This window comes from Bubalus kerabau, chromosome 10 (genome assembly GCF_029407905.1).
Source record: "Bubalus kerabau isolate K-KA32 ecotype Philippines breed swamp buffalo chromosome 10, PCC_UOA_SB_1v2, whole genome shotgun sequence".
Taxonomy (NCBI): Eukaryota; Metazoa; Chordata; class Mammalia; order Artiodactyla; family Bovidae; genus Bubalus; species Bubalus kerabau.
Genome location: NC_073633.1, coordinates 23329575 through 23356448, shown reverse-complemented (window position 1 = coordinate 23356448; position 26874 = coordinate 23329575). Strand labels below are relative to the sequence as shown.

Genomic DNA, 26874 nt, shown 5'->3' with positions numbered 1-26874 from the left:
TACATCCCCCACTCCACCTCTGACTGTTCGGTTCAGTCTTCGGGGCGTGCGCTGGGGCGGGCACCCGGGCCAGGGGATTGCTGCCCGGGGACCCATAAATCTGGGCACTATCTGGGTAGGCCAGGGCCACTCAGCTGGGATGGACTGGGCCAAGGGTCAAGAGAAGACCTGGTCCAGCATTCCAAGTTGGCCTCAACAGGTGGCCCGGGCGCCCGGGGGTCTGGGAGGGAGGGCTCCAGAGCTCCGAGGGCGGGTCCTCCCGTCTCGCCGCTTCCCCATTGGGCCCTAAAGAGCTTCAATGCTGCGAGTTTTATTTTTCGTGTCCTTCCGCCACGGAATGTAGTCCTCCCTCAAAGGGCAACCTGATTCCCCCGTTCCGCCTCCGCGGCACTTCCTACTGAAGGTGACTGTGCCCGGCGAGGACGCGGAGGGGCGGGGCCCCGAGAGCCGGGAGCCAGGATTGGATGGGAGGCGGGGCGGCGGAGGGATTGCGGCGGCCCACAGTCGGGATAACCTTGAGGCTAAGGCAGCGGATCCCCGCATTGGAGCGACGCGTCGCGAGCCTCCAGACCCGTGTGCAGTAGCAGCGCATCCCGAGCCGGACCACGTCGGAGGTGAGCGTGGGGAGAGACTGAGCCATCCGTCCCCACCGGGGCTCCGTCTCCCGGGGCAGTGCGGAATGCTGGCCCGCCTGCGCACTCAGGATGGCGCAGGATCCGGGGCATCTTGGGCTCACCCGATTGGGATCAGAAAAGAGAAAGGCTGCTTGTACCTAGGGTCTCCTTCAAAGCCCCCAGCTCCCGCTTCTTCCGAAGGCAGATGGGTCAGCCAGCCCCTTTCTTTCCCCAGTCCCTGATCTCCCATCCCCATTCTGGTCCCATTCTCACCTCCCTATTCCTCCCTTCTCTATCTGGTCTCGCTCTCGTCTTCCTCCCTTTATTCTCCTAATTTGATAGTTTCCTTTCATGCATCAGTCTCCCCCGTTTCCACTCTGCTCCTATGCCCGTCCCTTTCCCATCGTCCTTAATACTCGCTTCTTGTTTTCAACCTGTCCGTGTCCCCCTCATTCTGATGCTTTCTGTAACTTCTCCTTGAAAGTCCCCAAGCTCCGCTCCCCTGTTCTTCCTCCATTCAGCTGCTGTCCCCTTCTTGTACCTACCCTCATTCACGCCCTGGCTCCCGCCCCTCCCCCGCCTCTCTGGTCACGTCCGCTCCAGCGCATCCCTCTCCTGCGCACCTTCCTTCGCGCCACCAGCCTCCTCGCCCCTCCCCCTCTGTTCTGGTCACGTCCGCCTGCTCTCCGGTCCCCGCCCCTCGGCCTCCCATCTCCTGCCCCCCTTCTCCATCATAGTTCCCCAGCCCCGGGCTGGAGTTCCGGGGTCAGCTCCCGAAGTGCAGCGGTCTGCGGATGGGCAGGCTGGCTCCCAGGCGACCCGGAGATGGATGCAGTGGCGGCCGGAGGAGCAGTTAGAAGGTTACATAACCCTTGATCTAACCCGCTGCAGAGGAAGAAAGGGTGGCTGCCCAGTGGCGCGTTCCCGTTTTGTGCCGCCCAGAATGCGATAGTGCGGCCGCAGCGCTCCGCTTGCTCCAGGGGGCGTTGGGGGCGGGGGAGCGCGGTGTCCCGGGCTCCATCCCGCCGAGGCGGGGCTGCACGTAGCGGCCCCGGACCCGCCCTGCCGCGCCCGCTCCTCGGCATCACGAAACACTGACCTTCGGGCCCGTTACTGACCAAGCATCATCTCCGGCCCGACAAGCCTCTGGATGCTGCTCAGAGGCCTCCTCGAGTTCGAGGCACTCACCTGGCTCCCTGCCTCTGCTTCACGTTACTTAACAGCGTTGCTTAACAGATGCGCCTGATTGTAGAGCGCGGAGGCCGCGGGTTGAGGGAGAGTAAAAATATATCAAGAGCTTGGTGCCAAGTACATGCGCTCATTCAATAAAAACTCGTATAAAGAGTTGTTTGGGGGAGGGCTGTGGAGACCAGACCAGGATGACTAAAATCGTCCTAGCCTACGGAACTCAGTCTGATTAGCAAACGAATGTAAAAGTTACCACTGCAAGTGCAGTGAAAAGGTACACACGTGCTTCCACACGTGGAAGGTACGCACTTCCTGGCCGAGTTTAGGAGGCCTCACCAGGTGGCATCACACGGGGTTTGATGAAGCGGAAAAGCACCTTCCAGTCTGAAGATTATTTGAAGACCCAGTAATGGGTTGGCATCCCTTGCCTTCTTATCTGTGTTCTTCAAACCCAGGACACTGATCCTTCCCCGTACAAATGATCCTGATAACTGAGGTCCATGACGGACAGAGGCAGTGGGAAGTTGAAAACAGGCTTTCAGAATAGGTTTAACTCATTACATACTGATATGAATAATAGAGGGAATTCAGACTCAGGACCTCAATTTCCCATGTGAAAATAGTAACTTTTTTCATCTTGGTTGTTAAAAGGGTGGGTCGCTATATACACACTTACATAGGTACATATTGAGTACTGGGTGCAGTGTTTAATCTCTGGTGAGATGCCCCCAGATGTATTCTTTTGGTCACAGTGAGCCCAAAGACTTCATCCATAATTGAACCGAGCACTCCTTGCTGCCATCCCGAAACACAGACTCAGTTCATCTTTGGGAGTCAGGCTCTATGTAAATACCAGAGATCTCCTAGAAACCAGTCTGCTCAGGGGTCCTGCTACAGTGTTGGCAAAGTAACTAACAATGTTACTTTGCTGCTCTCCATTTGCAACAGGGGCTCTTTGGTCCTCTAGCCAAAGGAAGGCAAGAAGGGAGATGACTTTCAGCCTCTGGTATTACAGCTTTTGGCTATAAGGTTAGAAACAAACTTGCAAACCTAAGACTAAAATCTTCAGGTTCTATTGGCACCTGCTCCAGGTAGCATTCTGGGATTTGCTCAGCCAGCTGGTGTGAGATTAAGATAAGAGGCAAAGGACAGTAGCTGCTTGTTGGCTGTATGCAGGGTGTGGCCACTCCCTGGGGTATAGAGGAGGCCCTAGGTCAGGACTCTATGTCATTGTTAGCAAATAATTCACCCTCAGGTTGCCTGAGGATGCTGTTGGGAATGCAGGGGGGCCTGTTCTGAGAGGAGGAGTATGTAACACCTCACCAGATCTCTGTGGGGGGTGGGATGGGGGAGGATGTAGAGAAGATGACTCAACCTTTGAATTTTTCTGCTTTTAAGAGAACTGTCTTCGTTGGGTGAGTGGGGAAACTGCACTGTGGTCTTTGCAGGCTTAAAAATCCCCTCTCCCCTTTCAGTGAGTCAAATAATGAAGTATGCATTCCTCCCAATTAACAGTGCCTCAGCTAGGTGACAAATGGATGGTGGAGGTCCCCAGGCTCTCTGGACAGTGCTTAAATGCCACGTGGCAGAGCCTCAGGCCCCAGTGATAGTCTGCACACCTGTCCTGAGCCTTGTGCGATGGATGTGACAACCCTTTTGGGAATAAGCATTGTAGGGAAGATGAATAATGATGACTTAAAGATTATGTCCTTGAACTCATTTCTGCATTACTAGACTGGAGCCAAAATGTAGGGACATTAGTCATATATAGGACAGCTGCTCTCATTTTAAGCACTGCATTAGAAGTAAATAATTTCAGTGTTCACAGTTTAACCAAAAGCGTTATTGGGTCTTTAGGAATTGCAGCCCCCGTGACTTGGCAAGTTTGGTAGCTGTTACTCCAAACAGAGCTAACACCTAAGGGGAGGTGCTTGTGTGCCCTGAGTGTTGTGACATTAATGTGGGGTCACAGGAAATGCCATTTTATTTCTTAAAACTGCTTATTTCTTAATGTTGAGGCAGTGAAAGAAATGGGGAAATGTTTGAGAGCAGGAACGTTGAAAAACATGCAACTCACGTTACAGACTTGTAATGCAAGTCTACAGGAGTTTTTAAATATTTGTCTTCAGGTTTTATGAAGGCAAGTAAGGGTGTGTTATTTTGGCTAAGAGCTAAGACTGAGGTGAAGGTGGGGGGAAATGACTCATTTGACATTAACTTTATTTCTGAATCGTTTGGAATGTCCACAGTCAAATCCCAGTTAACTGGTGCACCACAGGAATGAGGCATCCATGGGAGCAGAGTTGTCTTGCAACACTGTTGAATGAGGGTCTTGTGAGATATGTAAGTGATTTATTTCGTGACCAGTCCTATGGGACCTTGAATCATCACTTTAAGCTTCAGTTCTGATACAGATAGAACTAAAGGAAGACCACTCTTTGGGGTGGGGGGGGGGGGCGTTGCTTTGTGTCACAGCTTGTGGGTCCTTAGTTTCCCCACCAGGGGTCGAACGTGGGCCCATTGCTTTGAAAGTGCAGTGTCTTAACCATTGGACCACCGGGGAATTCCCAATGAAGACCATTCTTAATTCTACCATACTTTTTGAAAACTTGCTTTTTTTCTCTCTCTCTCTTTAACCACAAACTAGCCAAGGACTAGATAAATGAATAGGCTGATTATTTGGGGCTTTGTTAAAGCAGCTGTTTTAGGGGAGGTGAGCCAGGATGGGTGGTGAGTGGCAGTGTGTGCAGACTCTTCTGAACCTTTGGACCTCCTCCTATGACTGCTCCGCTTAGGAGGGGAGGTGGGCAGGGCCACCAAGTGGAGCAACCCCACCCCTGCAGCCGTTTTTCCTATATTGGTTTGTGCCGGTCCGCACGTAGGAGGGAGAGCCAAGCTTCAGTACTTCTGGTGGCCTCTGACTCCCCTCCCCCACTTCTCCCTATAGGCAAAACTCCTGGGGACCCGTAAGCCGCTCTTTCCTGACGCCAGCAAGTTGTTTGGAAGTCAGACAAGGGCTTTAGTTGGGGAGATACCAAGACTAGCTATGACAGGGTTGCTGCTCGTGGCATTTCAGAGTGTGGACCAGCTCGGCTGATGGCAGTTTATATTAAAAAAAAATTTTTTTTTTCTTATAAAAACTATCTGAAAGGAGCCCCAGCCCTTCCAAACATTTAATCAGCCAACAGGTAATATTTAACTGTAGGTGACTGGTGTCACATCACCCCTTTCTCAGGTGATGAGTGCAGTCATGGCATATGAGACCAAGCCATACAACGTTTTGAAGGAGCACTGAAGTTTTAGTCTGGTTAAGAGGCAGGAAAGTAAAGACTCAAAAGAAAACTATCCTGATATCTGATATTCCTCTTTTGTTATTTTGTTAGAGAGCAGATTAACACATCACCAATCAATTGGGCAAACGTAAGAGTCTGATAGTGTCAAGTGTTGGCAAAGGTGTGGGAAGGCAAGAACTCACTTGACTGGTTGGTTGTAAATTAATGTAACCACTTTGGAGAGCAATTAAGCACTATTTTGTAGAACAGAAAGCAAGCATACCCTGTGGCCCAGGAATACACCTCTGGCTATAGAAGCCACCCCTGCACAAAGAGACATGTACTAGGAGAAATATTATAGTATTGATTAATGAGGAAAAATTGGGTTTAGTGGGAAAACGATCAACCAGTGAGGGAATGCATAAATAGTCTAGTCACACACTGGGCTAGTATAGCAGTTCATATGAATTAACTAGAGCTTTGTGCCAACTGGATAGACCTTAAATATGCTGTGAAAGCAAGTTGTTTGATAATGCCTTTCAGTGTATTACTTAGCGTATTATAGAAGCAGCAGTATCATAGTGTTGAATAGAGATACAGACACCCTTAGATGAACTATAAGGATAGAAAATTCATGACCTTGGTTGGGTATTAGGATGTGATGTGAAAGGGTTGGAGGAACCACCTGGGGATGGAGGACAAATGAATTGGATACAAGGGTAATTTTAAGTCTAAAAATCTGGATTAAGAACAATTTTTTTCTGGCCATATCTCACAGCATCTTAGTTCCCCAACCAGGTTTGAACCCAGCCCTTGGCAGTGAAAGTGTGGAGTCCTAACCATTGGACTGCCAGGGAATTCCTTGGATAATATTAATGGTCAGTTCTGGGTGGCAGAAATATAGATGTTAATGTTTCTTCCTTCAGTTCAAAACAGAAGCAAACCTATGGTGGTCACTGTAGGGAGACCAGGCATACTAAGTAGGTCAGTGCTTGGGAGATCTGGCATGCCCTTCCTCCTCCCATCCCCTCCTCTTCTCCCTGCAGCTATGATTGATTCAGGGCAGCTCCTCCTTTAGGTGCTGAGCCAAGGCCTCCCTTTTCTGAGGCTATCCCTCCCCTGGTGTTGTACCTGACTTGGAAGGATCCTGAATCAGGGTCCCAGGTCCCTTGGTGCTTCCAGAGTGTCAGTCTTACACCCTGAAGCACTGCCTCATAATTTTAAGTTTAGTAAGGAGCACAACTCAGCAAAAGCTTTGTCTCCACTTCCTCCTTCAGACTGAAACCAGGTCTCTTCTCTAGGCATCTGTGATCGAACCAGGAAATCCTCAGCATTTGAAATGGTAGCAGTTTCTCTGACTCAGAACTTCCTGCTCTGGAGTTGAGTGGTCCTTATAGGAGTGGGCTCGTTTAGCATCAGCTTTTGTGCCCTATTGCAGACTCAGATTTGAAATAGGACCTTGGGCTCCTGTGTATAATATTTAAGTCACTTAGTTCTAACCCTGAATAAAAGAGCGAGGGAATTTTACTTAAACCTACAGTGGGGCTCATTTTGTTCTGTGTAACATGGTAACGCCAGACTTTGCTTTCTGTTATGGGACCTGTTGAGGAGAGAATGGACTTAATATTCCCATCTCTTAGCTAAGAACTGCTTGTCCTGGCCCCACTCCATACGCGTATATACTGTTATCATTACTCTAACTGTGTAGGAGGATGAAGGGCTTCTCAGGTGGCTCAGTGTAGGGGACCTATCTGCCAGTTCAGGAGACAATCCCGACTCCCTGGAGTAGGAAGTTGCAATGACTCTAGTATTCTTGCCTGGAGAATTGAATGGACAGAGGAGCCTGGTGGGCTACAGTCCATGGGGTCACAAAAGAATAAGGTGCAACCGACCGACAACAACAAATAGGATGAACAGCTGAGGATTCACTCCGGACCTTATTAGGTTTTGTGGCTGGCCTGGCACCATTTTGATTTTGTCGCTGCCTTTGTCAGATAAGGGCCAGTCTTGGGAATTATATTTTTCTGCTCCATCGTCTACTAACAGAGCTCCTAGAAAGCAGACTGACCTGAATGCCTTGTCCAGCATTTTTTTTAATATTTATTTATTTCATCAGGTCAGGTCTTAGTTGCGGCACGTGGGATCTAGTTCCCTGATCAAGGATCAAACCTGGGCCCTCTGCATTGGGAGCTTGGAGTCTTAGCCACTGGGCTAGCAGGAAAGTCCCTGTCCAACATATTCTGATGAAAACTTTCTAATGGTTGTGGGTATGCCAAAGATTTGGGAATCAGACCTCCATGCTGGCTTGGAAACGTGGAGATGTAGATTGCAGATTGGTGTCACACTTGTGGGCAGCAGGTGCCATCATTGAGTCAGCCTGTGTAGTGAGATTGGCATCAGAGCACGCATTGGTTAAAGGTTGGCTTATGCAGATGTGGGCTCACAGGCCAAGCTGGCTTTCTAGGGCAGAATGATGTGGGCTTTGGGGAAACTCGAATCAGTGGAGTGAAGTGTGAGTCCTTCCAGCACACCCTGCCAGCAGTACTGGCTCTCAGTGACGTGTTGGGTAGTTTTTCTTTTATGGTTTCTACCCCCTGGTTTCTAAGGAGTGATCCAAGACTTGTGTCTGGCGTGAACAGAACTGGGGCTTCAGAAGACCAGGAGCCACTTGGAAAGGAGAGGTCGGAGTTGGGGCCCGTGGAGCTGAGCTGCCACTTGAGCCTGCTCTCAGGCCTCTGAGGGTGTCTTGTTCTCACAGAGGAGAAATGTCTCTGAGGAGGATGCTACAGCAGGGGCTCGGGCTCAAGATGCAGGTTCCCGTACCCGGGCGTGGCATTTGCTGCCATCAGTGGAGACGCCCAGCTTCCACTGCTGGCTGGAGGTTGGCTCTGCATGTCTGTGCCTCCTGAGGAGGAGGATGTAGGAATGAGTCAGACTGGCATGAGCTGGGTAACGTGTGCTGGTAGGCACTGTCCCATTGGCCAGCCTGAGGGTGTTGGGGAGCTCGTCCCAGAAGCCGGCCCTGAGAAACCAGGGCCGAGGCTGGGGGAGAATCCAGGGGGTGTTTTAGGTGGGGATGGGCAGCTTGTGCTCTGGAGAAGAGGCTCATGGGAGGCTTCAGGGCAAAGCTTGAGGGGATGGAAACCCAGCTGGGGACCTGGGCAGATGACAAGGTCTCTGGTTTGCTAGTGGACTTTAAGGACATGGTGAGATCTCATAGGAATCTGGACAGACTTGCTGACAAGCCAGCTTTTTTGGATTGCTGGTGGGTACACACACTCAAATAGCAAGTAAAATTTCACTTGTTATTTTTGTACTTAGTAGCCTGGGTGAGCAAAAGATCAGAGCTTGTAGACCTCAGGTTTAATCTGAGATGATGAAATAGGGTTAGTGGTTGAGCCGAGTGTATTAATTGTATCTGCTGATAGCATCTCCTGTTGTTAAGGCAGCCCTTCTGTACCAGGATATCCTTGTCACAAAGATTTTGCTCTGATGCTTGAGGGCAGACTAAATAGGAAGATAAGTTTGTTGGATTTGGGCATGTAACTCAGATTTGGGGCACAGAGTTGTCCTATGGACCATATTAGCTTTCCTCCCCCCCCCCAACTTGGAGGTTCTGGATGAATCAAGGTTTTACCTGCCCATTGCTTCTGCACCATCCGTACAAATACCAGCACATTAAAGAAGGCAAATAATGTCTTTGAAAGTTCTGCTCTCACGGACCATCGTTTGGTAACCGTGGTGTTAGAGTGACTCAGGTTTCTTTTTTCCTCACTGTGCCATGTGGCTTGTGGGATCTTAGTTTGCCAACTAGGGATTGAACCTGGGCCCAGGGAGTGAAAGCGCTGAGTCCTAAACACTGAACCACCAGAGAATTCCTAAGGTTGATCGTCTTAGTCAGTGAAGCTATCCTGCTGTGAGTTTATGATCTAGGGCCCAAGATGCATTATTCTACCTCTACCATGTTTAGAATATTCCTGAGGTACATAGAGTGGCAGTTGAATAATGGCACGAGGACCTTCACTTTTGTTTTAATTCCAACATTTTTACCAGGACGCTTGTAAATGTGTCATTTTTGAAAGAGGTACATTTAGAATTTTTCTTATGAAAGTAGTATCAGTAAACTTTCTAGTAAAGAGAAGAAAGAAATTTGCTTGTAATCCTACCATGCAGATAATATGCTGATAATATTTTGGTAGGTATCCTTCCAGTCCAGTTATGTATGTTTAATTTAGTGCCTCCCCTCCCAAAGAAGGGGTGGGGGGCAATAGTGAAATATTAGTAAACCAAGGTGTAAAGAGACGTTATAGGGGAGGGGATAAAGCATTGCAAAGGAGCCACTGACAACTCTTTTACCTGAGAATTTTCTTGGATGACTCCTGTGTATTAATTTATAACATAGCTGAACCTCTAGGAACTACCACTGCCTGGATACCTGGTTATTAAGGTGATTTCTCCATTACCCCAAAGAGCTTTAGTTGCACTCAGCTTTTACCTTAATCCTTGTACAGCTCTGCAGGGCAAACCTTTCTCAGCTCCGAGCAGTCTTTTCAAGTGGGGCCAAGGAGCCACCCTGAGTCAAAAAAAGAGCATTATGTCACCGGAAGCCCAAGCCCAGAGAACACAAGGTACGACACGATAATCAGTGGCCCCACTCGGGGGTCTTTGCAAGGAGACCCTAATGTTTCAGGTCTAGAGCCGATCCAACTAATGCTTCTTTTGGGGGCCACACACAGCAGTGGGATCTTACTTTCCCAGCTGAGGATCAGACTCATGGTCCTTGCAATGGAAGTGTGGAGTCTTAACCACTGGACTGCCAGTGAGGTCCCCAACTGATGATTTTTAAGAAGAGTCACTTTAACCCACTCATTGAGGTCACACTGGATGACTGCATTTGCCTGGAGGCCACAGCGAGACCTGTGTGTCCCAGTGGCCTCGGTGTGCCACCACGGGAACCATCTCTTCAGTGGTGTTCCCTTCACAGCCAGATGCACCACAGTAATAGTGGGTGCTACTGTGTAAGCCCAGCTTCCACCCTGAGTGCACGGTGGGACCTTGGCTGCCCAGGCCATCCTGTCAGTGATTCAGAAGTTCTCAGATTGGGTGGGGGAGGGGGCATAGCTATAACTTCGATTTGACACATAGGCGTTAATAGGTGCTCTGAAACATCATTTGGCAAACACCGGACTACCTCAAGGTCATGGTGCTAAGAGATACGAAACCACTAGGTTGTGGAGGAAAGGATGTTGTTTTTTGGTGGAGAGGATGTTGTTTTCGTCTCGGTACCTGGTATGTTGTGGGGAGTTAAGAGATACATATCGAAAGGAACAGTGTATATGCCACGTGGGATAGTTGGCTGGTGTCTTAGTTTTTAAAGGTGTAGTTGGGGATCTATAGCTATCGGTTTTCAGCAGCTTGTAGGAGACTCACTTAATACCTGGTCACAGAGCTTCTTGAAGTTCACCAGACTTTTTGAAAGTGTCAGGCGGGTTTAGATGCGTGCTGTGCCCCAGCCACCTGGAGAGGCCGCTCAGTCAAGGATGCAGGAGGGGAAAGAGTAAGGATTACATGGATGGGGTGCCTTGGTTTGGAGCCCTGAGATTTTGGAGGAGGTGGGACAGGGCAAAAGAAAGGCTTGTTCTTGTGCCTCGGCTGCAGTACTTAGGCACAGGATTTGAGAAGGAGCAGCCCTTGGTCTGAAAACCTGCAAAAAGGTTTCTGATGAGGACTGCAAGTTTCTGGCTCACGTGCTTACCTGATAAGTCTTCAGACACTGCCTGGAAGCTTCTCAAGTCTCTTGTCTATAATCAGCTAACTAACTGACTGAGTTTAGTTGTAAAGTCAGCAATGAGGAAAAATAAAGGTCTGAACCATTGTGCCCTGGGTCAGGCTTATGACCTGGGCTGATTAATTACCTGGAACAGATGATCTTTGTTACTGTGAGTGGTGTGCTTTCCAGACTTAGATAGGGAATGGGTGGCGGGTCAGAAGATCAACCTGGAAAGGATTTGACAAGCAGTGTTAATTTCTTCATAGTGCAATAATTTTAGAGCCAGGCTAGGACTATTGTGGTTATCCTTGGTTTGACGCAAATTGCTTTGAATGTGCCTAAGTCCTTCTGACTGAAAGTACCAGATGTAGTTAATTCCTGGGGAAAAAAATATTTTGCATTCTTGGTTCTGGTTGGACTTACCTGTCCAGGGATGGTTTTTTTTGCCTCTCAGTGGGCTGGGGCATACCGTCCAGCTTATGGTGAATCGAGGAATGGACTTATGTGTCCTTGTGGGTTAGTGAAACCTAGGACTCCAGGACTAGGAGGCTACCTGAATAGTGGTCTCCACGACCAGGAAAGTCACTTTGGGTTTGGGTGGGGACTGTGAAGAGAGAGTATGGGTACCACACCCCATAGCAGATGTTTATAGCTTTGAGACAGCTTTTCACAAAAAGATCGAGATTGACCACGGTACTAAGCTAGGGTGAGTTGTCTGTATCCCTGGAAGATTGGCTCTTTTTGACAAAACTTCCTTTTGAGGAAACTCCTGCAGTGCATGTAAATGGTGCCATTTACAGGATTACTAGTAGGGAAGTTGTCAAGATAGACATTATCCCAGTGTGAGGGAGGTGTGTGTTTAACATGTGCCTGGGAAGTACATTCATTGGGAATGTGGTTTTGACTTATTCTTTGGGGTCTTTCCTACTTGCTCATGATAATGAGAGCCCATGGCCCGACTTGAGCACCCACGTAGCCAGAGTGTGGCGGGGCTGCCTGTGGCTTGTGCACAGAGCATGCTTGTTGAGTTAATGTGTAAGCAGGAAGCAGCTTCTGTGCCAAGCTATATATTAGCCATTCAGGCAGATCACACTCTCTCCAGTTCCTCTGGACCCAACACATCAGGAGCCATGTCGAAGCACCACAGCGACGCCGGGACGGCCTTCATTCAGACTCAGCAGCTGCACGCAGCCATGGCCGACACATTTCTGGAGCACATGTGCCGCCTGGACATTGACTCCCCGCCCATCACGGCCCGAAACACTGGCATCATCTGTACCATCGGTGAGTGCGGGTGCCCACTCCCCCTGAAACAAGGGCTTCCTGAGACAGTGATCTTTTCTCCCCCCAAAAGACTAAATGTAGCAAACCTGGGCTCTGAGCAAGATGCTACAGAGAGATTCTCAAGGGAAATGAAGTCATGGACTTGGTCGCTCAGACCTGTCCAACTCTTTGTGACCCATGGACTGTAGCCCACGAGGCCCCTCTGTCCATGGGATTTGTCAGACAGGAATACTGGAGTGGGTTGCCATTTCCTTCTTCAAACTGAGTTCATAGGAATTTGCAGGAAGGAATTCATATGCTTTATGTGTTCTGCTAAAGGTAAAATTTAGAGGGTCTCAGAGACCTAGGAAAGATCTTGTGGACTTGTTCTGTTCAACCAAAATGCTGTAGTTGGACATCTGACTGGGCTTCAAGGCTGGCTACATTTTACCTTGGTTATTAAGAGTTCTTTAAACTGAAGCACACTTGAAGTGTTAATCCTCTTTTGGATAATGAACATTTAATGACTTTCAAACTTTTTTTTTGTTTTTTTCTGAACTAGGCCCAGCTTCACGAGCAGTGGAGACATTGAAGGAGATGATTAAGTCTGGAATGAATGTGGCTCGTTTGAACTTCTCTCATGGAACCCACGAGGTGAGCCTTGATGGTGTGGCCCCTGGGGCAGCTTGTAGGAAACAGGGTGGGCATGCCGTGTTTATTTAGCCACAGTGGACCAGGCAGGAAAAAGTGGGGAATCAATGGGAAGGTTGTCTTCACCAGCCCATCCCTACTGTTCTTACCCCCCCACCCCTGACATCTCAAGTGGCCAAGTCTCCTTAAGCAAAGATGACCTGCTTTGTTATTGGCCATGGTTCTCCCCAGCACCTGTGCTCCGTTAGCCTTTGATAAGGAAAGCATGGAAGGGTTTTCCTGGAATCCCCTCTAAGCCATGGGGCTTGACACTTCTGCACCAGGGTTTCTATAACAGCTCATAATTGCAATGATGAACCAGTAAGTCACCCTGCAGGTTATTCTGGCCTATTTTTATTTTAGACCCATGATAAACGGGGCAGGTCCCAGAGAAGGGTTTCCACTATTGCAAGTGAAGGACTGGGTCCTGGCGTGTAGTACCCCACTTCATCAACATTGTGTTCCCAGCCTGTCCCTTCCCAGGAGTTCTGGGACATTAAAATAAAGTCAGCACACTTGTCCAGTGATCTGGGAGGAGTATGTTAGCACTGGGGCTGTTTATGAGCTGACTTGACCCCTGGGACCAGGTGACAGCTATTGGGAAGTGCTCCATCGTGCTTCTATTCCCAAGCTCATTTTGAGGAGTGTGTGGGCTGCCTGAGGAACAGTGCCATGGGATTTCATACTGGCATCAATAGAAGACTAGTGGAGGAGGCAAGCTCTTGCTCCTCTTGGACTCTGTATTTCCTGTTCAGAATAAAGAAAATGCTGCCCTGTGAGGTCAAGGGGTAAGGGGTTGCCCTCTGGCATTTGGAAGTTGGTGATAAGTTTAACTAAAAATAAAGCCTCAGTAAATGCAATCCAAGAACTGTATGCCTCCTTTCTGGAAACATGAGAGTGTTCCTCGTAGGTTCCCTACCCCATGTTCCATAAACAGCTTATAGCCTCCAAATGTCACAGGGACCTGACCAAGTTCAGAGGAACTGCGCTCAGCAGGCACCCTGGGGCAGGTTAAGAAGCCCACAGATGGCATTCTTAATTCCCCAAAGGTGAAGAGTCCTCCGCAGCAGTCACTAGGCATTCCTGCAGGCCTGCGCTCAGCCCAAAGAGAGAGCTAGAGACACCAGTGAAGGTCCATTCACAATTGATCCCTCCTGCTGACTTGTGCCAGGGTCTGCTGTGTGCAGGGGAAGGAGCAGAAATAAGAAATAGCTTTTAGGAAGTTGACCTTTAACCAGGCTTTATGGCCTCTTCCATCCAGTAAAATAATACCACACAGCTCTGAAATGGCAGGGGGAGAGGGTGGTATCTGCACCTGTTGGAGGGGGCTGGCTCAGGGGGGTTGGTGTTTTAAACTTCAAGACGCATTTGGTGATTATCTGTGCTTTGACTCTTATTCCCAGAGTTGGAATTTGTTTTCTTTTTCTACACTGTATGGCAGGATCTTAGTTCCCCAACCAGGGATCAAACAAACCCAGGGCCCCTGCCTTGGAGGCACAGAGTCTTAACCACCGGACCACCTGGGAAATCCCTTGAGGGTTTAATTTGAGGTTTTTGACCAGGATGAAGTTATGTTGCCCCTGGAATCAGAGTTTTGGAAACTGATCTGAAATATTAGTTATATAATGTAAACAGTTATAGTTTGACAAACTTCCAACTTTTGACCGTTTTTAATACTCTGCTAAGCAGAACATTGGATTTGCTTTCTGTCCTTCACTCAGACAGAGGAACATCTACCATCTGATCTCTTTTTTTGGTTTTGTTGTTATTGCATCTGGTCTTTTGACAGCTTTGCCAGAGTGTGTCTAGCCCCCACTTTTGGCAGCTCTTGTGGGCAAGATGTGTCGTATTCTCCGGTGCCACTCACCCAGATGGTGGTGGTTGAAGGATGAGGCCCACAGAGTTGGGAGCCTGTGTTATCAGCAATGTCACACTGATAGCACTAGGAACTTTTGCCATCTTGGCTCTGAGTCCCTTTTTAGTCAAACAGTAATGGCTAATGGGAAAGAGAAAGGGCTTCCAGGGTGAGACTGAAGCCAGGATTTGTTGCAAGTGAGAAATAGCAAAGGTCAGTTAGTTCAGAGAAGTGTATTCCCACCTCTCCATGTTCTGTTTCCTTTTCTAATCAGACTGGAGGAAGTGATTGTCAGAACCAGGCCTGCATGACTTGAGCAACGTATTTAACTTGGGCTGCGTCAGCTTAAGTAAATACCTGAGTTTGAATTGCAGTTGTAATCGATAGAGAAGAGCTCAGAATTGTCGGATCTGTCATTCTAACTCTGGTGGCCAGAGCATTATTATCCAGATACAAGGTCTTTTACCCCAGTTGTCTGCTTTGTTTGCTGAGGATGTTTGTTGAATCCTAGAGGCTGGAGGGGGAGGAAACAAGCCTCTTTTATGTTGCCACCAAAAACCATTAAAGGTATGGGTGTAAGTATTCTAAAGTTCCTAAGATTTGCCCTTAGAGTGGGTGATGGCAGTGGAGAAGTAGGTGGAGAGCTGGCAGGAATCTGCTGTATAGCACAGGGAGCTCAACTTGGTGCTCGGGGATGACAAGAAGTGAGGAGAGGCGAGGAGGTGGATGTAAGCAGGTAGAGGATGCTCGGTGATGGAGGCAGTGGTCTAGAATCCTGGTGACCAGCTTCAGTGCTAATCCTAGATCCCGTTGTGTGGGATGACAGATGTGGAGCTTATCGTCTCCCCTCTTTTCCCCCAGTACCATGCAGAGACCATCAAGAATGTACGTGAAGCCACGGAGAGCTTTGCTTCAGACCCCATTCTCTATCGGCCAGTGGCAGTGGCCCTGGACACTAAAGGACCTGAGATCCGAACCGGGCTCATCAAGGGCGTGAGTATCTTGGGGAGAAGCAGGAGAGAAGGCATAGGGGACCAGAAAGCCCAGAAGCCATGTTTCTCAAAGCTTAGGTCTATAAAGGAGAGTTTTATCCATCAGTGTAGAAAGTCTTCCTTTGACCTGCTTTGCTAAGAAACAGTACCAGAAAGAAACCTCCTTCCAAGTCTTTTAGGGAGCAGCTTATCTCTTCCTCTTTAGTATAACTGAAACACTGTAGGTTATTCTTGGGTTATTTCCTTGAAATACACTAAGTTAGAAAAGGCTTTATTGTTACTTCCAACTGAAATTTAATCCTGGTTCCCAAGAGGAAAAAACTGTTCTCCTGCCAGGAAGGCCCAGCTTTGGACTTGTGGCTTACTCTCTTGTCTGCTGCAGAGCGGCACCGCTGAGGTGGAGCTGAAGAAGGGAGCCACACTGAAGATCACCCTGGACAATGCCTACATGGAAAAGTGTGATGAGAACATCCTGTGGCTGGACTACAAGAACATTTGCAAGGTGGTGGATGTGGGCAGCAAGATCTATGTGGATGATGGGCTTATTTCTCTGCTGGTGAAGCAGAAAGGTAGGGACAGAAGTCGGTCTGATTGTTTAAAACCAGCTCCCATCTCTAAATTTCCTTGCCAGAAGATAGGAAGGTTGTTTGGTTGGCAGAGAGACTGAATCTATATAGTCTCAGGACTTCCTTTCTTTTTTCAAATAATCTATTTATTTATTTATATTTATTTTGGCTGCATTGGGTCTTAGTTGTAGCACATGGAGTCTTTAGTTGCAACACTGGACTCTGTGGCACATGGGCTCATTTTTTTGTGGCTCGAGGGCTTAGTGGCTGTGCAGCCTGTGGGATCTTAGTTCCCCCACCAGGGATCAAACTCACTTCCTCTGCATTGCAAAGTGGATTCTTAAACACTGGACCACCAGGGAAGTCCCAGGAGTTCCTTTTATAATAAACTGCTATCCTCAAAAACAGATTTCACTCCAGTTCAGTTGTACTCCTGGAGAGCAGGTGAGAAGCGCTTTTACCCATCCTCACTATTTAAAGATTTGCTTCCGTCCTTCATCCACTTAACATGGTGTCTATAGGACTCCAGTGTGCCTGGGAATGCTAGCTAACCTTTAAGTGATCTGCAATGTTCTAAGCTCTTTCTTTACATGTAGATTTGTTTAAATTTTGAAACAACCTAATGAGTAGACACTATCGTCCCTTTGGAGCTGAGACACTGAGAGGCTGATGGACTTGTCACAGTTGAGTTGGAGTGTGAGCCCTGGCAGTGTGGCTCCGCCACCCACTACGCACCCCTTCCCAGTTCTCTCGACTGGGGAGAGCCTGCCTCCTGGTGGGGACACCTGCGCCCAGGGCTCGGCCTCCCCAACCTGTTCCATTCCATACAGGTCCTGACTTCCTGGTGACGGAGGTAGAGAATGGTGGCTCCTTGGGCAGCAAGAAGGGTGTGAACCTCCCTGGGGCTGCCGTGGACCTGCCTGCTGTGTCAGAAAAGGACATCCAGGATCTAAAGTTTGGGGTGGAGCAGGACGTGGATATGGTGTTTGCGTCTTTCATCCGCAAGGCTTCTGATGTCCATGAAGTCAGGAAGGTCCTGGGAGAGAAAGGAAAGAACATCAAGATAATCAGCAAAATCGAGAATCATGAGGGAGTTCGAAGGTAAGTCCCCTGCCTCCTTCAGCCCCAACCGAGCTCTCTGCAGAGCAATATGTAGCCTGCCACCTGCCCATTAGAAATAACCTCTCAAACTTATTTCAGACCATTGACTCAGAATATCCTATGATATTGGTGGGCTTGCCAGGTGGCCCTAGTGGTAAAGAACCCACCTGCCAGTGTAGGAGTTGTGAGTTCTGTCCTTGGGTTGAGAAGATCCCCTGGTGAAGGGAATGGCAACCCACTCTAGTATTCTTGTCTGGAGTATCCCATGGACAGAGGAGCCTGGTGGGCAACCATCCATAGGGTCGCAAAAGCAGACACAACTGAAGTGACTTAGTGCACATGCCTGATATTGGTATTGGTATTTCAAGGGGGAGAAAAAAGGCTTCACAGATGATTGGGGTGCCAACATCTTGACATTGTTCCAGGGAGCAGCACTGGAGAGGGACAGGGTCACCACTACTCCCGGGCTCAAGGACCATGCGTAGTGTTCCTCCACTGGCTAAGTTTGCTGGAATTGGGGGCCACCAAGGGGAAAGACAGCAGGCTCTCAGGAACAGGGGGCTCCTTCTCTTGGCAAGCAGTGGGATTGTTGGTTGGGTCAGCTCTGGCGTGGTATCCACCTCCCTGGGGAAAACATGCTGTCTTCCTCTGGTTCTACATGGTCCCAGTCCTGCTCCACTGCCTCCCCAGTGCTCACCAGGTAGAGCCACACGAGTAAGGCCAGCTGGGTGACATCTACTCCTGCTTGGCCTCCCTACTGACAACCCAGGCTTACGTGAGTGGTCAGGTGTGTGCGTGGGAAGAGTGGGAGGAGCCGTGCCGCCCACTGTTGCAGCCTTGCTGTCCTTAGCTTTGTGTCAGTGTCCATTGTACGGGGAAATGGGGCTCTCCCTCTGCCATCCTGATGAGCCATGGGCACCTGCTGAGTTTGGCTTCAGGCCAGGCAAGGCCATGTTCTTGTGCCTTCAACACATTGGGGAAGGATCTCTGAAGGAGCAGCCTTCCAGTATCCTTGACTGGAAGAGGCCATGGACCTTTGTGTCAAGAGCAGTCAGCCACCTTGGGTTCCATTTCTGCCCCAGCAGTGATGACTGAAATGCAGATGGTAGAGACACCTTAAGAAGGACCTCATAAGATGCAGGTGGACACAGATGATGGACTTACGGTTACCAGACGGGAACGATGGGAGGAAGGAATGGTCAGGGAGTTTGGGATGGACCTGTACACACTTCTGTATTTAAAATGGATGACCCACAAGGACTACTGCATAGCACAGGGAACTCTGCTTGGTGTTACATGGCAACCGGGGTGGGAGGAGGGTCTAGGGGAGAGTGGGTGCACATGTGTGTATGGCTGAGTCGCTCTGCTGTGCATCTGAAACTATCAAGACAGGGTTAATCAGCTATACCTCAATGTAAAATAAAAAGGGAAAAAAGACAGAGTTGGAGAGGAAGTGAACCCATGGGATTTTGGAGGAGACCCCTGTCCCCTCCCCTTCCCCTCAGTGAAGTGTCCATCCTGGCATCCTGGTGCTGAAGGAGTCCAGCGAGCAGAACTGTTGGCCCCTTTGGGGGACTGAGACAGCTGGAACACCCCTGTGATGATGTCATGGGTACTTGTCCTGGTGCAAGAATGGCCAAGTCAGAGAATCCCGGGAAACTTTGTGCCACCGTACGTGAGGCCCCTGTTTGTATAACCTCTGTCTCTGCAACTTGCCTGTCAGGTTTGACGAGATCCTGGAAGCCAGTGATGGGATCATGGTGGCGCGTGGTGATCTGGGCATTGAGATCCCTGCAGAGAAGGTCTTCCTTGCCCAGAAGATGATGATTGGTCGGTGCAACCGAGCTGGGAAGCCCGTCATCTGTGCCACACAGGTGTGTGCCTCTCCCTGAGCATGCATCCTTATACAAGGAAGCTCTGGAGGCTACCTGGTCTCTTCCCATGGACCCTGCCCCACATCATACACATACCTATTCCCCCCACCTGCCCCCACACACCTACACAAAGCCGGATTCTGCACATACATGCTCTCCAGGGGGTCACCTTGTGTCCAAAGCCCTCCCAGGCCATGTCTCACAAATGCTGTGTCCCCTCCCAGATGTTGGAGAGCATGATCAAGAAGCCTCGCCCTACCCGGGCAGAGGGCAGTGACGTGGCCAATGCCGTCTTGGATGGAGCCGACTGCATCATGCTGTCCGGAGAGACGGCCAAAGGGGACTACCCCCTGGAAGCTGTCCGCATGCAGCACCTGGTAAGTTCTCCCACTGCGGGTGGAGGCGAACTCCAGCATATGGGGACACCTTGTAGTGTCACCCTCTGTGCCCTCGATCTTTTATTGTCCTCCAAGTCACAAGCAGAGTGAGGGGGTGTGTGCTGGAGTCATGGGGGTGTCTTTTTTGATGTTTTTTTTTTTTTGCTCTTCTGCCTTCCTGCCCACACCCGTCTCCTAGTCCCTTCTGTTCTGGAGGCGGCCTCCTTCATCACACGTAGCACAGTTCACTCCCATCTTTGGGGTGTGCATCTTTCCCTTGCTTGAGTCCTGGGATATCTGTACTGCTTCCCCCTGGACAGTCTAGAGGACCTGAGCCCTTCTGCCCTGTTCTGGAAAAGTCCAAGAGCTCCTGCTCCCAGCCGGCCTGCATTTGGCTTCCGTTTTGATTCCCCACCTGTCCCAGCCAGTGCCTCCCTGACGGGGTCCTCTGGGCCTGCACTGATTTGGCTGTGAGCTGGCCTTGCATGGTACCTGCAGCAGCGCCTGCTTTGCTGAGCTGTTGCACTCACCCTAGCAGTGGGGTTTAAGGGAGGGGTGACAGGCCCACAAATAGAAACAGGTGGAAGGCTGGCTGATCCCAGCTGGCCCTGGGGTGAGAGTGTCTGGAGGAGCCCTCGTGGCCGCTCCTCATTCTCCTGTGGGAGCTAGCTTTTCCAGGGTCTTCTGCTGGACCATGACCCACAGCCTGGCTGCCTCTGCTCTAAAGCATCCTAAAGAGGAACACAGGCCTGGGGAAATGAGCGCTACAGATAGACTTTCACAAGGGTCCTAGGTGGCTGTTGATAATGTGTAGCTCAGCAAACTGTTTCTTTAACCTTCCTGTTCATTTTCCAGCCAGCAAAGGACCCCAAGCCCTTTGTGTGACATCCCTCCAGTGCATCCCCCCAAAAAAACCTCTGGACTAGATACCATCCTTTCCTCCTTCACTTTCTAAGTGATTAGGCTCAAGTGGCTTCCAAAGAAGACATGACAGTCACAGTGGATACTTTTTCAGGGGTGAAACAAGACATCTTGACTACAGATGTCTTCTGGTCTGTCCTTGGTGTTCTGGGTGGATTTGCCCCTAATGAAATCAGTAGAGACCAGTGCCTGCCCTTGGGACAGCTGTGTTTTTCTGGCTGATGGCCACCCCGTGTGACATGATTGCTGTCCTGATGCTCATGCACTGCAGGCTCACGGTTCTTCTCACCTGTCCCAGTGAGTACTTCCTCTCTCCTGGGAGATAGTGACCTTGAACCGGCCCCCTCTAGAGTGGTTGATGTCGTGTTTATGGGTTTCCATATGGAATTATATATATATATATGTAACGATAACTGCTTTGCTTAGTCATGTGGCCCCACGGCCTCTGAGACCTTGACATGGTAGACTGTAGGGAACTTTGTGTCTTTGGGCACTGGGCCTCTCAAGGCCTTACCTAAGGAGTGAATTAGACGGGATGTGCTTAATTACACCCTTGGCGTTAAAGTGCACTGCTGTTATAAAATGTCAGCTAAGGACCTCATGCAGGTTCTTAACCTCAGTGAGGTCAATGTCACCCCACTTCTAATGGATGAGGGCACATGATAATCGAGCTTGAGTTTGGACCCAGGTCAGCTGACTCTGAAGCCAGCATTCCCTCTTAGAACACATCTAGCAGATCAGGACAGGTGTTCCTGTGGGGCCTGTCAGAGACTAAACCAGACTCCAGGCTCTGCAAGCATGTCTGTTTTTCCAAACCCAATCTTTTCTTTGAACAAACACCTTAGAACTGTGAGACTGGGATTGCATGGCACTATTCAGGAGGTGAGTTCTCCTGGCCATGTCACCAGTTAACACTGGCCAATAGCTTCCCCTCTTAACTGTCCACTGCTTTCTCTGTAACTGACGCAATTGACGTTCTTAACTATGGGCTAGGTAGTACCAGCTATGGTTCTCTTTCCTGTTCATGTGCCCTGTCCTTCTGGGCTGCATGCATTCCATTCTTGCAGGAAGAAACCCTTTAACCTAGCAAATTCGGCCACTCATTGGCTCATCCTGTCAGATTAATGAGATGGCGTTACTGATTCTTCCCTCACCCATCATTGTCTAAGACGCTCATAACTGCATTATAACCCTCTAAAGCTTAAGTTTTCTAATTCTTGGTGTTATCTGAGCAGATGGTCTATGAATAACACAGTGGCTTTCTCATGGGTGTTTTAATCATTCGATTTTAATCAAATGCCTTGGTAAGCTTACCTGTGTGCTTCCACAGGCACCTGACTCTTCACATGGCTGTTCAGTGTGCCCCTCACAAGCTTGCTGATTTCCAGCTGCCCGCTTAGAATGTGGTCAAGCCGCCTGTCCTTGGCTTTGACCCCAGCTTTCTAGCGCTGCTCAGTGTGCTTCTACCGCAGGCCACTGGAAAGGCAGGTAGCATATCTGTGTCTGAAGCCAAGCAGGCACTCCATGTGTGCATGGAGGAAGCTAGACACGAAGCCCTGTGGTAACCAGGCAGCCATGTGAGGAGGGGGGCCTATTCCTTCCTGCGAGCTATGTCATGAGGCAGCGTGGTCGAGTCCTGCCAGGGAGCCGCGGAGGGGCCCCAGCCTCCGCATGTTTCTATGCTGAGGCGTTAGAGCCTGCCGTCATATTGTCTCCCTCACCCCCACTGCCAGTCAGGGAGACCTACCAAAATCAAGAGATCCTTCCAGAATGGAAGAACCAGTTTCCCCTCTGATGGAGGAGGATCAGTAGCCATTGACGCTTGAACCTCCCTGCAGGCTTTCACCACCCTGCCTCTTTGCATCTGCCTGAAGGAGAGACTTAGCCAATTAACCTACGGTACCTTCCTCTCATTAATTCCCCGTTCTGTCTTTCCATGTTGTTGTCTCTCGTTTGTTTTTCCTCCCCGCCCTTCTTCCCTCTTCCTTGCCTCCCCTCCCTCTAAACCTTACAGATAGCTCGTGAGGCTGAGGCAGCCATGTTCCACCGCAAGCTGTTTGAAGAACTTGCGCGAGCCTCAAGTCACTCCACAGACCTCATGGAAGCCATGGCCATGGGCAGCGTGGAGGCTTCATATAAGTGTTTAGCGGCAGCTTTGATAGTTCTCACGGAGTCTGGCAGGTAGGGCCCCGAGGGCAGGTAACTCTGTAGGATAAACAGCCTTTTGCTCCAGCCACTCTAGACGACAGCCAGGGCCCAAGCCCTGAGCCTAGGACGCTCCTCTCGTCTGCAGGAAGCCAGCCAGGGAGGTCAGGGCAGGACAGGGCTACAGGATCCTCCGGCTCAGAAGGCACGGCCATGTCACAGGCACCTGGTGAGGGGCTGGTTCTGCAAGTCTTGATCTCACTCAGCTCAGAACCTCCAGTGATCGGGCTGTTCTTGGCCCCTGTACCCAGGGACTTGCTCCTCCCCAGCTGTCTGTGCGACTCTTCCCTTCCCCGTCCCGTGTGACACGGCTCTGACAGCTCTGTCCCCCTCGTCCCTCTGGACGGATGTTGCCCCTAGATTGCCCGTGAGGCAGAGGCTGCCATCTACCATTTGCAATTGTTCGAGGAGCTCCGTCGCCTGTCACCCATTACCAGCGACCCCACCGAAGCCGCCGCCGTGGGGGCCGTGGAGGCGTCCTTCAAGTGCTGCAGTGGGGCCATAATCGTGCTCACCAAGTCTGGCAGGTAGGAGGTGGCAGCAGCTCCCTGGGAATGCCCTGCTCAGGGGCCCCTTCCTTGGGGGTCCTGGGAGCAGTGCACTGCACGGTGCTCAGATGGCATCGAGCCAAGGTAAGACCCCTCTGCCTGCACCCCAGACCCTGCAGGGAAGGAGCCCCCTCCCCCGGCAGCACTTATGGGCGTTTTGAACCATGTGGGTCCAAAGCAAGTTTATTAAACCCTCACAACGAGCTAGACTTAATTAGATAACTATAGGTAGCCTGATGACAAGTGGTTATTTGATATTGAAAAGCTGTTCTTAAAATGTAAAGGACTACCAGTTTTGCTTCTTCTAGCTAAGTGCTCTTTTAAAAAGTCCAGTTTGCAAAATGAGTGCCGTTTGCTGACAGTGCTCTTTGGTTGGTGTGCCTATCCCATCTGTCTTTGAGTCGCAAAGATAAGTGGGTGCTGCCTAGGAAAGGTCACTGTGCTATCTTGCTGGCAATCGGGCCAGGCGACCAGGCTGAGACCTCTACTTGGCCTCTGGCTCGAGTCTCTTCCAAATCCAGGATCTCAAGTTAATATCCCTTGCTCCCTGGGTCTGGGGGTATGCTGCTCCTCCCTGGGGCAGCTAGGGTTTCCTGGAGGAGGCGGGTGGAGAGGAGCAGACAGGCACCCCCGTGCACCAAGGAGCAGCAGCTGGGACCGCCTTTAGGACCAGGACACAAGATGTGTGCCGAGTCCCGCAGTAGAGGGCTTAGGGTAAAAAGCTCCAGCCGTTAGGGTTGACCTTTGTGAAAAGGTCCAACCTTTGCTACTTGGCTATTTTTAGTTCCAGTCTTCTGGGGTTTCACTCTCAGCGAGTCCTGACTTCAGCACTTGCTTCCCTCTGAAAGCCTTGTATGGAGGCCAGGCCTCAAGCAGGCCATCCTCTGCTGTGACATGGCTTAAGTTTCCCTGACAGCTGTTGTGTGTCCTCACAGCTTGCCTTCTGAGCCCTGGGTCACCTGCCAGCAGCCCTCCAGCTCCTGAGACACCAGCCCTACCAGTGTACAGTGTCAGTGTTGAAGGAAGCATCCAGCCTTTGAGTTTTAAAGGGGCCCAGTCCCCTCCAGGGGATCCTTCATAGGCAGAGCCTCCCCCGCTGACACTCCATCCCCTAGTATTGCCTTCTGGGTAGCACTTATATTTCTAATCCTCAGCCTCGCTTAGATACTCAGGTTTGACTCTGGGGCTCTACAGCCCAGTTACTGGGACTGTTTCAGGGGCCTGGGGGTCATGTGGGGTCAGGAGAGGGCACAGCAGTAGGGAAGGCTTGTCTTGTAGATTTCCCAGGCGGGCTGGTAGTCTCTGCTCCTGTTTTGGGGTTTTTTGTTTTTTTTTGCAGATGTCAAGTGCCAGGTGCTATTCACATGCTGCTTGGCTTGTAGCTTGCAGCAAGAGAAAAGGGTGTGATGAGCTTGGACAGGGCTGCTTCCCTGTGCCAGAATGGAAAAGTTCAGGGAATGGGGGGGAAGGGGTCTGCCAAGTATAGGCCATGTGGAGTAAGTGGGTAAGACTGACCATGCTGGGTCAGTATGATCCTGCGGCCCTGGCCTATAGGAGGGGTTTAGGGTAGCATAGCTGTGAAGAATCTGCTATGGCAGATACAGGGTGATGGGACACCTCAGTCTTGGGAGCAAATGTTGAAATGGTCAGAGCCTCAGGCTGGCAGAGTTGGATTCCAGGGTGAGTTGTTGCTGAAGGCCCTGAGGGGACTATTCAACCATCTTGTCTGCCTACCCCATCTCAGGTCTGCACATCAGGTGGCCAGATATCGCCCCCGGGCCCCCATCATTGCTGTGACTCGGAATCACCAGACAGCTCGCCAGGCCCACCTGTACCGCGGCATCTTCCCTGTGGTGTGTAAGGACCCAGTGCAGGAGGCCTGGGCTGAGGACGTGGACCTCCGGGTGAACCTGGCCATGAATGTTGGTACGTGTCAGGGAGAGAGGGCTCCCGGTGGAGGGCTGGGGAAGGTGCTAGAGCACTGGCTTCTCTGAGACCTATTGAAAGAGGAACATGCCGGCCTTTGTGGGCAAGAGCCGACCTCACTGGGAATGTTCTCTGGTTCCTTCCCAGTCCCTGGAGTCCTGGGCTAAGCTCAGGGCAGGGAGAGGACCTTTGACGTGTGGGGCTGAGCAGCCCATGTTCTCACCTCACGTTCTTTGGGAGCGGGATCCAAAGCAAAGGATCCTGGATAATCACCTTTGTCCATTCTTTGGCACTTGCTCATTATTGAGGGGTTTTTTTCCCCCCGTAAAATTAACCAGATCTCCTACACTTGGGGCCAGTACACATTTAGATTATGTACTCAAATGGCCTTTGTCACAATGTAAAAGTAGGATGTCACAGGATGAGAGGAAACAGCTAGCTGTGACCTTGGGCTGGGCTCTCCACCTTCTTGAGTAGAAAATAAATTATGTCCAAAGGTCCCTGCTACCTCTGCCATCTGAGTGATAAGGAAATAATACCAAGGCCTCCCTCATTCCCTTTGCCTGGGCTGTGAGGCTGGCGCCACCTTGTGGTGTAAGAAAGTAAAGGCCTGTCAGCCCTTCCTCAGTTGTGGGGCACTCCAATACTTTGGCTACCTCATGTGAAGAGTTGACTCATTGGAAAAGACTGATGCTGGGAGGGATTGGGGGCAGGAGGAGAAGGGGACGACAGGATGAGATGGCTGGATGGCATCGACTCGATGGACATGAGTTTGAGTGAACTCCGGGAGTTGGTGATGGACAGAGGCCTGGCGTGCTGCGCTTCATGGGGTCGCAAAGAGTCGGACACAACTGAGTGACTGAACTGAACTCCCAAGTGTATACCTTCTTGGCTTAATTTTTCATTTACCAGCTCTCTCCTCTTCCTCCAGGAAAGGCCCGAGGCTTCTTCAAGAAGGGAGACGTGGTCATTGTGCTGACCGGGTGGCGCCCTGGTTCTGGCTTCACCAACACCATGCGTGTAGTTCCTGTGCCGTGATGGACTCCGAAGCCCCTCCTCCAGCCCCTGTCCCACCCCTCTTCCCCAAACCATCCGTTAGGCCAGCATTGCTTGTAGTGCTCACTTGGGGCTGTAATGTGGCACTGGTGGGCTGGGACACCAGGGAAGAAGATGAACACCTCTGTGAAACCTGGCTGGTTTTAAGACTCTGCTTGGGTGGGGTAGTTCAGAGCTGGGCCACTCATCATGTGGCTGCATCCAAGCAGGGGATGCAGGAGGGATGCAGGCAGGACTGGAGGCCCCAGAGCTTCACACACAGGGCAACAGCTCCTGCTTCCCTTCCTTTGTATACCCGATTCAGCTCCTGTAGAAAATGGATATCCAGAGAATTCCCAGCCCTGGCCCGGGATCAAGAGTAGGGGCCTCAGGGCATGGGGCAGTGGTTCCAGTTTAAGTAGACTCTGGCCCTGGCCCTTACTTGCTTCTCCAACCCCCTCAGCCTCCCTCACCTTGTGCACCATATACTTCTCTTCCTTCACTCCACCCAGCCGATGCTGCAGACAAACACCACCCCCCCATCTTCCATTTCCCCCACTACTGCAGCTGCCTCCAGGCTTGTTGCTATAGAGCCTACCTGTATGTCAATAAACAACAGCTGAAGCACCTGTTTCCTCTCTTTTCTGTTGGGGATGGGGGGTGATTGAACTCTGCCC

The 26874-nt window shown here is 50.5% G+C and overlaps 1 protein-coding gene across 5 annotated transcripts; it reads left to right on the top strand.

Moving 5' to 3' along the window:
- Positions 1–460: 460 nt before the first annotated feature.
- PKM (pyruvate kinase M1/2) lies at positions 461–26826 on the top strand. 5 transcript variants are annotated; one of them, XM_055536886.1, is made up of 12 exons: positions 523–614; positions 1352–1474; positions 11947–12128; positions 12670–12761; positions 15514–15645; positions 16027–16213; positions 17041–17311; positions 19035–19185; positions 19410–19562; positions 22498–22664; positions 24981–25162; positions 26094–26826. In XM_055536886.1, the coding sequence occupies exons 2-12, from the start codon at positions 1440–1442 to the stop codon at positions 26198–26200; spliced, it is 1659 nt and encodes a 552-aa protein (XP_055392861.1). In that variant the 5' UTR covers positions 523–614; positions 1352–1439; the 3' UTR covers positions 26201–26826. The 5 variants fall into 5 exon arrangements, 4 of the variants coding, with proteins under 4 accessions (XP_055392862.1, XP_055392861.1, XP_055392863.1 ...); XM_055536887.1 differs by lacking the exon at positions 1352–1474 and having other exon boundaries at positions 461–614; XM_055536888.1 differs by lacking the exons at positions 523–614; positions 1352–1474; positions 12670–12761; positions 22498–22664 and adding exons at positions 9654–9702; positions 23049–23215.
- The last annotated feature ends 48 nt before the right edge of the window (positions 26827–26874 follow it).